At 44.7% G+C, this 12102-nt stretch overlaps 2 protein-coding genes across 4 annotated transcripts in view; one reads left to right on the plus strand and one right to left on the minus strand.

Annotated features, from left to right (window-relative positions):
- Positions 1-8896, minus strand: part of SNW1 (SNW domain containing 1) — a 28175-nt gene extending 19279 nt beyond the window's left edge. The window contains exons 1-2 of one of the 2 annotated variants that reach the window (XM_086893485.1): positions 8482-8896; positions 4290-4450 (exon numbers count right to left, since the gene is read on the minus strand). The gene's annotated coding sequence lies outside the window, so the exon portion shown is untranslated. The remainder of the gene's footprint in view (positions 1-4289; positions 4451-8481) is intronic. The other variant, XM_086893486.1, reaches the window with a different exon arrangement.
- Positions 8380-12102, plus strand: part of ADCK1 (aarF domain containing kinase 1) — a 74236-nt gene continuing 70513 nt past the window's right edge. The window contains exons 1-2 of one of the 2 annotated variants that reach the window (XM_023927753.2): positions 8380-8548; positions 11377-11514. In XM_023927753.2, the coding sequence (XP_023783521.1) occupies positions 11389-11514 (126 nt within the window). In that variant the 5' untranslated portion in view covers positions 8380-8548; positions 11377-11388. Of the gene's footprint in view, positions 9007-11376; positions 11515-12102 lie in introns of both variants that reach the window. The other variant, XM_023927754.2, reaches the window with a different exon arrangement.

Below are 12102 nucleotides of genomic sequence, written 5' to 3' on the forward strand. Positions count from 1 at the left end.
AGAGTAACTGTCTTGCAGTCCTCTAGTCATTTTGTCTGCCTCATCATCTCCTGATCTGAAAGGTGAACTACTCATGCAGGCTAAATTAATCTGCTACAACTTCTAGGACAGGGTAGATTAGGAGGAAGGTGAGGGCAATCCTGTGCAGTCTCTCTATGCCCAAACTCCTCATCTCCCGTGGGAATCAGCTTTTGGCTTAACATTGTGGTGACAGCAGCTCTGTCACCACCTCTATGAATGACAAATACTTTCCCTTCTCTCTGAAATAGCTGGTGTCTTATGAGCACTTCAGACAAAGCTAAAGATACAAGACTTTGTCACCTACCATTTATCAATAATTTTCCTAAGCAAAACTCATCTGTCATCCCTTCTACCCATTTCTGTCACTCATTTAGTGACTGTACTGCTGTTGTCATATCTGGCAATATTGCCACTAGATTCTGGAGCCTTCTTTCCCCTCTTTGCCAAGGCTTCTGTGCCCAGCTGTTATACTACTGTCAGTGAAAAAATAATGTTTTATCCCTCCTACTTTGGCATTTCTCCTTCTTCCTTTGCTGTGGAGCATTAATTAATACTGTATTGGGGGGAATGCACCACCACACCACTACTTTTATCTTCTGCTTCTGATGATGTTTTGATTAAAGAATTAGCACTGTGCAACACTTGAAGAGGTGTTCCACTAGGGTCGGGAAGTGGCTGGCCTCCCAAAATACAAAGGAATCATCAGCAGTGGATCAATGCTGACAAAGTATTTCTGAGGAAGTTACAGAAGAAGGGACACACCATGATTTATACTGGTCACCATTTTCATCAGCTTGCTATCAGTATGAAATTGCTATTCATAAAGTCTGTATGTTTCCAAATGAGCGGCAAAATGTTCAGGGATATTGGGAGGAGAGTCATACAGTGTGAGCTAGATGACTTGGTAAGTAGAATCCGTTTTAATGAGCTGTGTTTCAACATCACATTGTGCAAACTTATATATCTGTAAGAAATGTGGTATTAAGTGCAGGCTGTGCTGGGAACCAGGGACTCTGAAAAGGACTCATGTGGGTTATGAGAGACAAGCAGCTTAGAAGAAATTTCTTGTGCTATGAAGTAACAAAAAGACTCATGCATGCCATGGATGTAGAAGTAGAGATATGGTGATCTCTAGAGGGACTCTTGTCCTGGTCTTCAAGTTTCTAAAACAATGCTGGAAGATAGAAGAGGGTTAAAAGACTACAAAGGTATTATAAGGTTATCATTAATTGGAAGCATAAGGGAAATTCAATAAGTAAATCTGTTTTGTGGTGAAGTTTAAGAGGTAAATGTTACTATTTCCAGATTAGAATGAGGTTAACTCCATTCATCTGTCCTTTGACAATTACAAGAAAAAATTACCTGAATGAGCAAATGAAAACACTTAGTGTATTTTGTTCATTAAAAAAAATTGAGAGGAGATTTGACCATCTTGTATATGTATCTGCATGAATTAGAAATGCAAGATACCAAACTATTCCTTAATCTCATACAGGCGAAACAACCAGTGACTGGAAGTGGAAATTAGGAAAGTTCAAACGAGAAGTAAGTTGAAATATTTAACAATGAGAACAATTAACCTTTGAAAAACTGTGGGAGGTGCTCACTTTCCTACCCCTTTTTATCTTCTAATCAAAGCTGAAATCTGGGAAGGGACAGTTTCATTATTTCAGATCTGCTTTAGGCAAGCCTGAGCGACCAGGGCCCATACAGGAACAGTCAGGTTAAACACAGTCCCACAGTCACAGAGGGACAAGAAAAGTTAATATTCTCTTCTGAATTGATGATCTCTGTGCATCTTCATGTATCTCCTAGGTCTGGACTTTTTCTGAACCAGACCTCGTAATTGTTCAAATGGCAGAGCTATACTCTGCTCTACTCTGCGCCGGTGTGGCCTCATCTTGTGCCCTGTGCACAGTTTTGGGCACCACAATGTAAGAAGGACATAAAGCTACTGAAGAATGTCCAAAGTATGGTAATGAGGATAGAGAAGGGCCTTGAGGGGAAGCCTTTTGAGGAGCAATGGTGGTCCCTTGGTCTGTTCAACCTGGAGGAGACTGAAACCTCATTGCAGTTACAACTTCCTTGCGAGGGGAAGAGAAGGGGCAGATACCGATCTCTTTTCTGGGGTAGCCAGTGTCAGTACCTGAGGGAATGGCCTGAAGCTGAGACAGAGGAGGTTTAGGTTGGGTATTAGAGAAAGGTTCTTCATCCAGAGGGTGGCTGGGCACTGGAACAGGCTCCCCAGGGAAGTGGTCACACCAGCATCAAACCTCACAGAGATCAAGAAGCATCAGGACAATGCTCTCAGGCACATGCTGTGATTCTTGGGGTGTCCTGTGCAGGGCCAAGTGTTGGACTCAATGATCCTGATGGGTCCCTTCCAACTTAGCTTATTCTGTGCTTCTCTCAAAAGAAACATTAGGCAAGGAATGGTTCTGAGAATCTGAAACTTATTTTCCCCAAGTATAAATCCCTTTCTAAGACAAAAAGGATTAATTACCTTCTGTTTTTATCAGGATATTTTTTCGACAATACCTTTCTGGACAATAAAGATATCAGGTTTTCAAATGCATCTCTATACACAAAATGATTGTGCTAAAATGATCCTTAGTATGGTAAGAACTCTGTGGAATTGTTGGCATGGCTGGGAGTAAGGACATTTTTAGTTTGATGAGAACATCATAGCTGCTTCTAAGAACATATTTCTGATGCATTCTTAGGAGTCTTTTGGGGTAGATTTAAGCTGTTAAATCCCCTGCACCTTTTTTTATCTACTTCAGCACTTTTCACATTTGCAAATCCAGAATTAAATGGTTCATGAAATATCTTGTAACAAATTAAGATGATGATACAAAGGAATGGAATAAGCTATTGTTAATATCAGATATCTGTATGCCTACCAGTTGCTGCACATACTCGGATAAAAATGATCAAAATAAAAGAATTTTCTTAACTCAAGGGATAAATTATGGACAGGTAAGATGCTAAACAGTGAAAGAGAAGAGATTTAACTAGATGGAAAAGTTCAACCACATCAGCAGTCCCTGTACTTCACATTCCCTTAGGGGTTACAGACAGCACTCCAAAGGAATAATTATAGCTGGGGAGAAAAGATCACAAGGTTTATCAGTACTTTTGTAAAAAAATCTTTAAATTCTTCTAGCCATGTCTGTGTTCTCTGGAATGACTGAAACAAGGTTGGTTTAATTTCTGTTTTTTGGTACATATTGTAAAAAAAAAAAACTTTCTCGGGCAAAAATGTTCTCATGTAATTCTGTAAAAAAACCACAGATGCTGTGGATGTTTTGCAAAGGTCTTGGAAGCATTCCACTTCCAGGTGATAAGATCATTTCACACAGGACATGTTGGCCCACTGACACTTCCCAACAACCTGCAAGAAGAAGTGGCGCGCCCTTTAGGCACCAACAGCTTTAGCAAATAAAGTAAGGGGAATTTTTTTGCCAGCAGAAATTATGAGAGGTATGGAGGTGGCTTGCAATTGTCTAAATTGATGCCACACCACAAGGTTGAGCAAAGGCCTTGAAGGAACAAAATACTGGTGGAAGTGGATTTTGCTGCTCCTGTAAAGCCCTGCTCTCCAAGGAGCACATCACTTTCTAGTCACATTCAGACTTTGGTGACTACTGAGTCACAGGGACTGAATGACCTTGGGCAATGGGCATGTTTTTGTGGAGAGATATTTTATCCAAATATTGGCTCTGTGCGGTGTGATTGGTAAGAAGATGCTGTTTTAAGATTTTATGGCTTCCTGAGTCAGCTCTGAACTTTCTATTGCTGATATAAAGGCAAAACCTGCCAATATCCATTTAAGTTGGACCAAGAATGGGGTGGGTTTGACCTATCAGAAGACCTGTGTTGCAGGCTGGGTCCTGGCAGGCCTGTCTGTGTTATCTTCTGGAATTACCTCCAGATAGGAGGTTGCTGTATTTCCTGTCTTTCATGTTGCTTTGCACATCTGTCAACTATTATACAGAGATTTTGTTTTAATATTTCATCTGATGACTGGACCAAATCAGAAAAGAACCAGAAAATATTTGAGAAGCACAGATCTCTAGCAGTAGAGATCCCACCAGCCACATCTTTAACTTGTATGACTTGGCATTGCTACAGTGATTTTTAGAGTTTAACTTGTTTATAGCTGCAGAAGATAGATCTGCCTCAATATTTGTGTTGCTGACCATCCACGGGATGGAGATCAGAAGAGTCAAGGGTCAAGGTGTTCTGGTAACAATTTCTCACCATACCTTTCCATATCTCCTCTAAGATGCTCCTCTGGGTCCACAAAATCACCTGCTCTCTGGGACTGTTTTGTTCTCTTTTCCCATGCCTCCTCTCCATACACGAGGAATATCTAGTAGAAATGAGCCTTTGTGGATATCTTGCCATGTTCCTCATCAAAGTGAATCTAAAAAAGACATTGATTCTCTCTAGGGAGGGCTGATGCTGACCTTCTGTCCTCTCTTCAGGCAGTCTGGCTGCTCTGCTGCTTGGGACAGAGAAGCTGAGTCTTTGGGTTTGCATCTGCATTTCATGAGATTCACACCTGGGATGTAAATGTCTTCAACAGGAATGAAAAGGAAACGCTTTTCACTTTTCACAGTTTGTCTTTCACAGCAATTTGGGGTAATCTGAGATTTAATTTATTCACCAGTTGAAAAGGGAAGGGAAATCAAGCCAGCATCTTTCTTTCAAGCCAGGATTTTTCTTGCATAGCCCCGTGCAGGCGCCCACAAAAGAGCTCTGATCACTCTAACTAGGTGCTTGTTCTAATTATAGAAAGATTTAGCGTTGGTTACATAATTGCCCACTGCACATCAGCACATGGCATTGTTATGCTACAAAAGCCTCTTTTTTTATTCCTCTCTCTGCAGCAGACCCAGTGTCAGCCTGTTTAACAGAAAGCTGCAAGGAACAAAATAATTCCGAAGAAACCTTCCATAGCTTTCCCAGGAGAGGCCAGCAAAAATCAGATGCTGACCTGCTCCCTGTGCTGGGAGCATTGCCAGCATGTGGGATCTAGCTGTTGAAGCAGGGGATTGATAGCCCGGGCAGCAGTCTTTTAAGCATCCCGGGTAGAAGCAGTGGGCTGTAGTCAGGAATCAGTGGTTGTGCTGAGGTTAGAGTCATTATTTTTAATTTTTATATGCAATAGCACAGTAGCTTTAAATGGACACCCCGCTATTATGCTCACTGTCAGCCTGAGCCACGGAGGTTGTCAATTTGCAAACTCAAAAATCTATCACGAAATTTACATATGCTTTAGTAGAACAGTGGACCTTTTCCCTGTATTTTTAAGCTTTTTAAATTATGTGATTCAGAGCTGTTACTTCATGTTCAATCTGTATTTATTTCTCTCATTTCCTCAGCAGTATGTCAGGTTCACATCTCACTAACTTTTTATTTTCTTCTTTTTTTCCCTCCAAACCGTGAAGCTTCCTTCCAACAAAGAGTCTTTCCTACATAATTTGTAATGGTCCAAGACTAAGCTGCAATGCTTCACTGCCCCACATCCGTTCAAAAGCTCCCATCTGTCCTAGAAGGGAAAGAAACTTATGGGATTGCAGCCAGTTTAGCCATCATATGGCTGATGCAGCAACTGGCCATGTGGGCCCTGTATCTTCAGAGTGCTAGTAGGGTAATCACCCTTATCTCTGTCCTTCATAATTTGTAGCTGCTTTGTTTCTTAGAGATAATATTTAGCAGGAAGCCCTCACTGTGCAGGCATTGGCATTAAGGTCTGCCGCAGAGTACAAGTGAGGAAAACAAAAATGAAGCCAGACAGAAACAAAAGGGATGCTGTGGCAGCTTGATTCTATCTGAACGGCACATGCCAACCAGTGCTGCTCTGTCACTCCCCTCCTCAACTGGACAGGGAGAGACAATAAGAAAAGCCTCATGGGTTGAGATAAAGACAGGGAGAGATCATTCACTAATTACTGTCAGGGGCAAAACATGGGGACTGGGGAAAATGAAATTAATTTATTTTTAATTCATTACCAATCAGATCAGAGTAGGATAGTGACAAGTAACCCCAAATTTAAAAAAAACACCTTCCCCAACTCTCCCTTCTTCCTGAGCTCAACTTCACTCCCTATTTTCTCTATTTCACCTCCATCAGAAGAATGGGGTGTCAGGGAATGGAGTCTGTAGTCAGTTCATCACACATGAATGTATGTTGCTGTTCCTTCTATCACAGGAATAGAAATCACCCTGCTCCATTGTGGGGTCCCTCCCCTGAAGAGTTCTCCGCAAACTTCTCTAATGCGAGTCATTCCCATTACCTCCCGTTCCTCATTAACTTCTCCAGCATGGCCCCTCCACAGGGTCACAAGTCCTGCTAGCAAATCTGCTCCAGTGTGGGCTCCTCTATTCTCATAGGTCCACAGGTCCTGCCAGGTCCTGCTCTAGAGGGTCAGCAGCATCCACTTGCTGCAGGTGGACATCTGATACAACATGGCCATCCATGGGCTGCACAGGCGCAACTGCCTTATCGTGGTCTTCACCACAGGCTGCAGGGGAATCTCAGCTCTGGCACCTGGAGTATTATGACCCTGAGATTAGTTCAGCTGGTTAGAGATTGGTGCTAATAACACTGGGGTTGCAGGATTGATCCTCAGTGTGGGCCATTCACTGAAGAGTTGGGACTTGATGTTCCTTCTAGGTGCCTTAGGATATTCTGTGATCTGAAAATAGCCACCTTCTCTGCCTCTCCTTCTCCATTGACCTTGGTGTCTGCAAGAGCTGTCTCTTTCACATATTTCCATTCCTTTCTTCTCTGACTGCAATTACTTCAGCACAATAACTTTTTTCTCTTCTTCGCTATGCTATCACAGAGGTGTTACCACGGTCACTGACAGGCTTGGCCTTGGCCAGTGGAGGGCCTGTCTTGGAGCCATCTGGTGTTAGCCCTGTCAGACATGGGGGACGCTTCCACCAGCTTTCACAAAAACCACCCTGTAGCCCCCCTGCCCCCCACTAACAAAATGCTGCGACACAAATCCAATACAGGTGTCCATCAAATGTTTCCAATATTATGTTGATCTTTTAGGAAAATATTTAACACACCATTGTCCCCAAGCCAGGGAGAAGGTAGTTAAATTTCCTTAGAGCACTTTTCCACAGGGGTTTGGATGAACAACCTGTTCATCCAGGAAGAGAGACTTGATATTTTCTTGAGTGCAATATCCTACTCTCCTGAGCTAGTAGATGGGGACAGGGGGCAAAATAGCCCTCCTGTAATCCAGGAGGAAGCTGTTAGTGACCTGCTGAGCCACTTAGATGCTGACAAGTCTATGGGACTGGATGGGATCCATCCTAGAGTGATGAGGGAGCTGGCAGACGGGCCTGTGAAGCTGCTCTCCGTCATCTAACATCAGTCCTGGCTCCCTGGGGAGGTCCCTTATGACTCAAGGTAACCCAATGTGAATCCATCTTTAAGAAGGGCCAAAAGGAGGATCTGGGAAATGACAGGCCTGTCAGCCAGACCTTGGTGCCTGGCAAGTTTATGGAACAGATCATCTGGAGTAAAATCACACTTCACCTACAGGATGCCCAAGCAATCAGACCCAGCCAGCATGGATGTTGGAGAGGCAGGCCCTGGTCCGGGATCTGCCTGGTGTATGAGGGCAAGGCTGTGGATGTTGTCTACCCAGACTAGTGAAGCCTCTGGAGAACAGATCCTATAAGGAGTGGCTGAGGGAACTGGGGGTGTTTAGCCTGGAGAGGAGGAGGATCCGGGGAGACATTATCACTCTCTACTACCACCTGAAAGGAAGTTGTAGCCAGGTGAGGGTTGGCACCTTCTCCCAGGCAACCTGCAATAGCACAAGAGGACCCAAGCTGTGGAAGGGGAGGTTTAGGTTGGACATTAGGAAGTTCTTCACAGAAAGGGTGATTATACATTGGAATAGAATGATTAAATATTGGAATGGGCTGACTGGGGAGGTGGTGGAATCGCTATCTCTGGCGGTGTTTAAGAAAAGACTGTATGTGACACTTAGTACTGTGCCTAATTGACAAGGTAATGTTAGGTCATAGACAGGACTCAATGATCCTAAAGGTCTTTTCCAACCTAGTTGATTGGGTGAAATAGGATGTGAAATTTAATTTGTGATTTTTTTTTTAAGAGCGCAGAAGATGGGTTTTCTGAGACCCCCACTGACAAAGTGGGACTGGGTTTACCCTGCAATTACCGAACGCGGGGAGGTAGGAAGCCTTTAATCCGGGGTGCGAGCTGCTCACTTCCCCGCAGAAAGGCGTCAGCGCAGCCCCGGAGCCGTCGAGGTGCAGCGTTCCATTCCCCCCGACCTCCTCCCGCTAGTCCCCTGTGGGCTCGTCCAAGGGCCGCCCCTTGCAGTCCCACCGCTCCCCCGCCCCTCCGAGCGGCCCCGACGGGAGACTACATTTCCCGGCGTGCCGTGCGAGCCAGGGCCGTACCGTATGCGAGGTGGAGGGGGGGAGCGGCGAGGGGCGCGCGTGAGTTGAAGTGCCGGCGAGGCGGTCGGTAAGTGCCGCTCCGAGCGCCGCCGGAGCGCCCGGGCCTTCCCACCCTCACGGCCGCCACGGCGACTCCGGGCCCAGGCAGCGAATGCCGCTCGCAGCTGCGGCCCCGGCGGCGGGGACCCGGTTGTTGCAGGGCTCGGCGCGGCCGGGGCTGCTCGTGGAGGCGGGAGCGGCGCGGGGCGCGGACGCTGCTCTGGGAGACCCGGCCTGGCCTGAAGCAGAACCGAGAGCAGGCGGCGCCGGCCCCTTGTGTCCTTCATGGGCGGATCTCGGGGCGCGGCGGCGGACGCGGGCCCTGGGTCCTCACTGTCCTCGGGGCGGTCAGCGGTCGCCGCCGCTCGCCGAGCCTGGGCAGGTGGCGGTGGGGTCACCTTCGGGGTTCCGACAGGGAACCGGCACCGTCCCGGCTGCCCCTGGTGGGAACAGGAGAAGCCTAGCTGTGACGCGAGGGACGCTTAGGTGTGCCAAGTTGTGTAAAAGTCAAAAAAGCCACCTCACTTAGGTGAAAATAGAGCTGGAGGTGATCTGTCAACGCAGGGCTTAATATCGAGAGGCTGTGACATCCCAAGGCTTGTTTGACAGCTGACAGGGCCCTTAAGATATCCCTAGGGGTGTCGTAATGGCTCATTTATATGGAAAAGACTTCTCTATACCTTATGCAAAACATTGAAATAAGATTTACTTCAGACAATTATGTTTCTGTACCTTATATTGGAGGGGTTTTAATTATTCCCTTTTTATTGCTGCAACATGTTAAGCATGAAAGTAGGAACTTTCTTGCTGAAGAATTTAGTTTGCTGCCTGTTTTATTTGCTGTCTAAAGTTCCCGTCTTCTATTCGTGACGTAGAGCTGGCGGGTATGGCAATAAATGTGATGTAACAAACTGCAGATTATAGCTTCAGGTAGGAATAAGATGCAAGAACAGATGGACCTGCATCCTGCTTTCAATAAAATGTTCTTTTAGTAATTGAGAAAGTGAAGGAAAAAAATAATGAAAAAGAGAGGCATATTTTCTGTTAAGAAAATGTCACTGCACCTTTCACTTTTCAATAAATGAAATTTTACAGAAATGTACAAGGAGCACAAATGATTTAATTAAAATACTCTGCAAAAAAATGACTTTTGAAGGTGACAGAGGATACAAGAGATCTCTGTACAAAAAGAGGATACAAGAGATCTCTGTACAAAAAAAGATTGGTCCTGTTGGAAGAAACCCCAAAATTTCTGGAATTACAGTGAGGCAGGAGAAGGAGAGCGACTTTTTTTTTGTGAAGTGTGTGTGCCATTTGGCTGCAGTCAAGAGCCCAGTTTTATTTTCTGTTGAGTTTGATCATAGATTCAAAGGAATCCTGGTCAGCCAGCTACCCATTCTGACAGGAGGAAGAGCTGGGTTGCTGCAGGCAGCTGTGACAGGCACTGATGGAATATATCTCAGCTTTTCTGCCTCACAATTACCTAGGGTTTGTAAGGAAATAAAAGGAAATAATAAAGTTTAGCTAAGGTTCATGTACAAAGGTCTCTTGTGTTATATTAGCTTGCTTTGCTGATTGTGTTCTTGTGAACTGTTTTTGAAAGACTTGACCTGTGTCACTGCATGTGTTTTTTGATTACAAGGCTTCTGAGAGAAAAGGCACAAGCAGACTGACCCTGCTAAAACTTCACAATGAGAAGTAGGCAAGTTTCTCAGTCAAGTCTGGGATAGGAGGATTGGTAGGCTCCGCCTTGATGGGGTAAGAGCCTGAACTGTGTTGAGGGTGCTCTTGAGAGCTTGCAGTGAAGTGACAATACCTTTTGATTTGTGGTAGAAGTAGAAAGAATGGTCAATCATACCTTCTATCCAATACCAGCCATAGGGAAAGAAAAATGTACCTAACTCATTATTTTTTTCATATCTGAGTCCTCTAACTGGACTAAAGAAATGGAAAATATATATATTAACATGTAATGAGTTACATGTTTATGCTATTTTACATACCGCAATCAATGAATGTAGTGATCCTAAGTGTTTAGTGTGCGAGATGTGTTCATTCCCCACCCTTGTCTCACAGAAAAATAAGTGATTGAGGAGTGTCTCACCCCAGGCCTGTATTGGGCGTGTGACAGAGCTAGGAATAGGCTGTAGATTCCTGCACAAGACTGTTCTTCCAGTACATTCCCTGTCTGACACTTGAATGCAATGGTGACAATGAGAAAACCAATCTCTCTTGGTCACTCTGATCAGTTCTCCCATCCCCTGTGGTTGTCTGGCACAGACTGCTGGAGTGGCATACAACCTCCTGGGGTGCATTGCTTTTTCCCAGACCACTCTTCATCAATGTGGAACTTTAAGAACTAGCCTGGCAGAGTTTCTAACAAGCTCTGGGTGTTCTTGATGTTGCAAAAACCCTGTTTTTTTATATCTTCTGTTGTCCCCTTAAAATCTGCCTATGCTGTGATATCTTCAAAAATTTGTGTTGAAGTGCCTGTTGATAGGATCAGAATTGACTTTTGGTGATCTCAGGCTTCCTTCTGTCTGTCCACCTGTTGTATCTATCTCCTTGAAAAGCCTTTGGGATCCTGAATAAATGTTTTGTTGCACATATGCAACAGTGAGCAGTGAGTTACTTCTGGATTTGTGGCCAGTAGACACTGTTGAGTTAGGAATAGCAATGAGCAACTTGCCCTCAGTTGCTGGGTGATTGCTTGAGCTCTTGGCTGAGGGCAGTGCTAGCAATGTGTCATTAAGAAAGGAGCAATTAAAACTTGGATTGTCAGGTCCTCTGGGGCTGTAGGCATCAGATCACTAAGTCCTGATCAGATGTTACAGTTGCTGTTTTATGTCTTGGCAGGGTTCATCAGTCATGGCACTAAGGGCCTTGAAATTTGCCTCATTGACAGCAGCTGCTTCTGGCATCTATCTGTATGGAAACAAGTTCCTGGATCCTAATGATTTTGGAGTTGTTCGTGTGGGCCGAGCCATTGCCACAGTAAGTTCTATCGCAGCAGTGTGCAGGAAGATTGCTAGATGGATAAGGGAATTGAAGTTCACAAAAACTTGGGGTTTTCTCCATTCCCTGTCTGCATTTTCAGTCGGCAGCTGGCTTAGGAAGTGCGAATGTTTGTGGGGAGCTCTTCAAGTTTTTGATACATGAGGAGAAAGGAGGTGAAAGCATGTAAGGAATACAGCTGTTGTTTGCACATTTTGTAAAGAGAAAAATGAAGATACTGCGCTTCAGAGAGCTGTCTCTGTTTCCCTGGATAGGGTCGGACCTTCAGAGCAAGGTCTCACTTTGGGCCCACATTTTCATCAGCTACCCTTCAAGGTCAGTTGCCTAGGTGCAATGTCCTGCTGCCTTTTAAGAGTGACTTAGTTCAAACCCTCCTCTCTGCATATGCCATTTTCACATTCTGTTGTAAGTATCCTGGTTGCATTGATAAATTAGGGTAACCATTGCCCTGTGACCCTTGGTATGAGATTTCAGGAGAGAAGGACTGGTGTTCTGTGGATCATTCTCAAAGCAAGAGTAAAGTGAGGATGGATGATTACATACTTCTGAGATTGGAATGGTTTCCAG

The sequence above is a fragment of the Cyanistes caeruleus genome, chromosome 6 (genome assembly GCF_971803275.1).
Source record: "Cyanistes caeruleus chromosome 6, bCyaCae1.hap1.1, whole genome shotgun sequence".
Lineage (NCBI taxonomy): Eukaryota > Metazoa > Chordata > Aves > Passeriformes > Paridae > Cyanistes > Cyanistes caeruleus.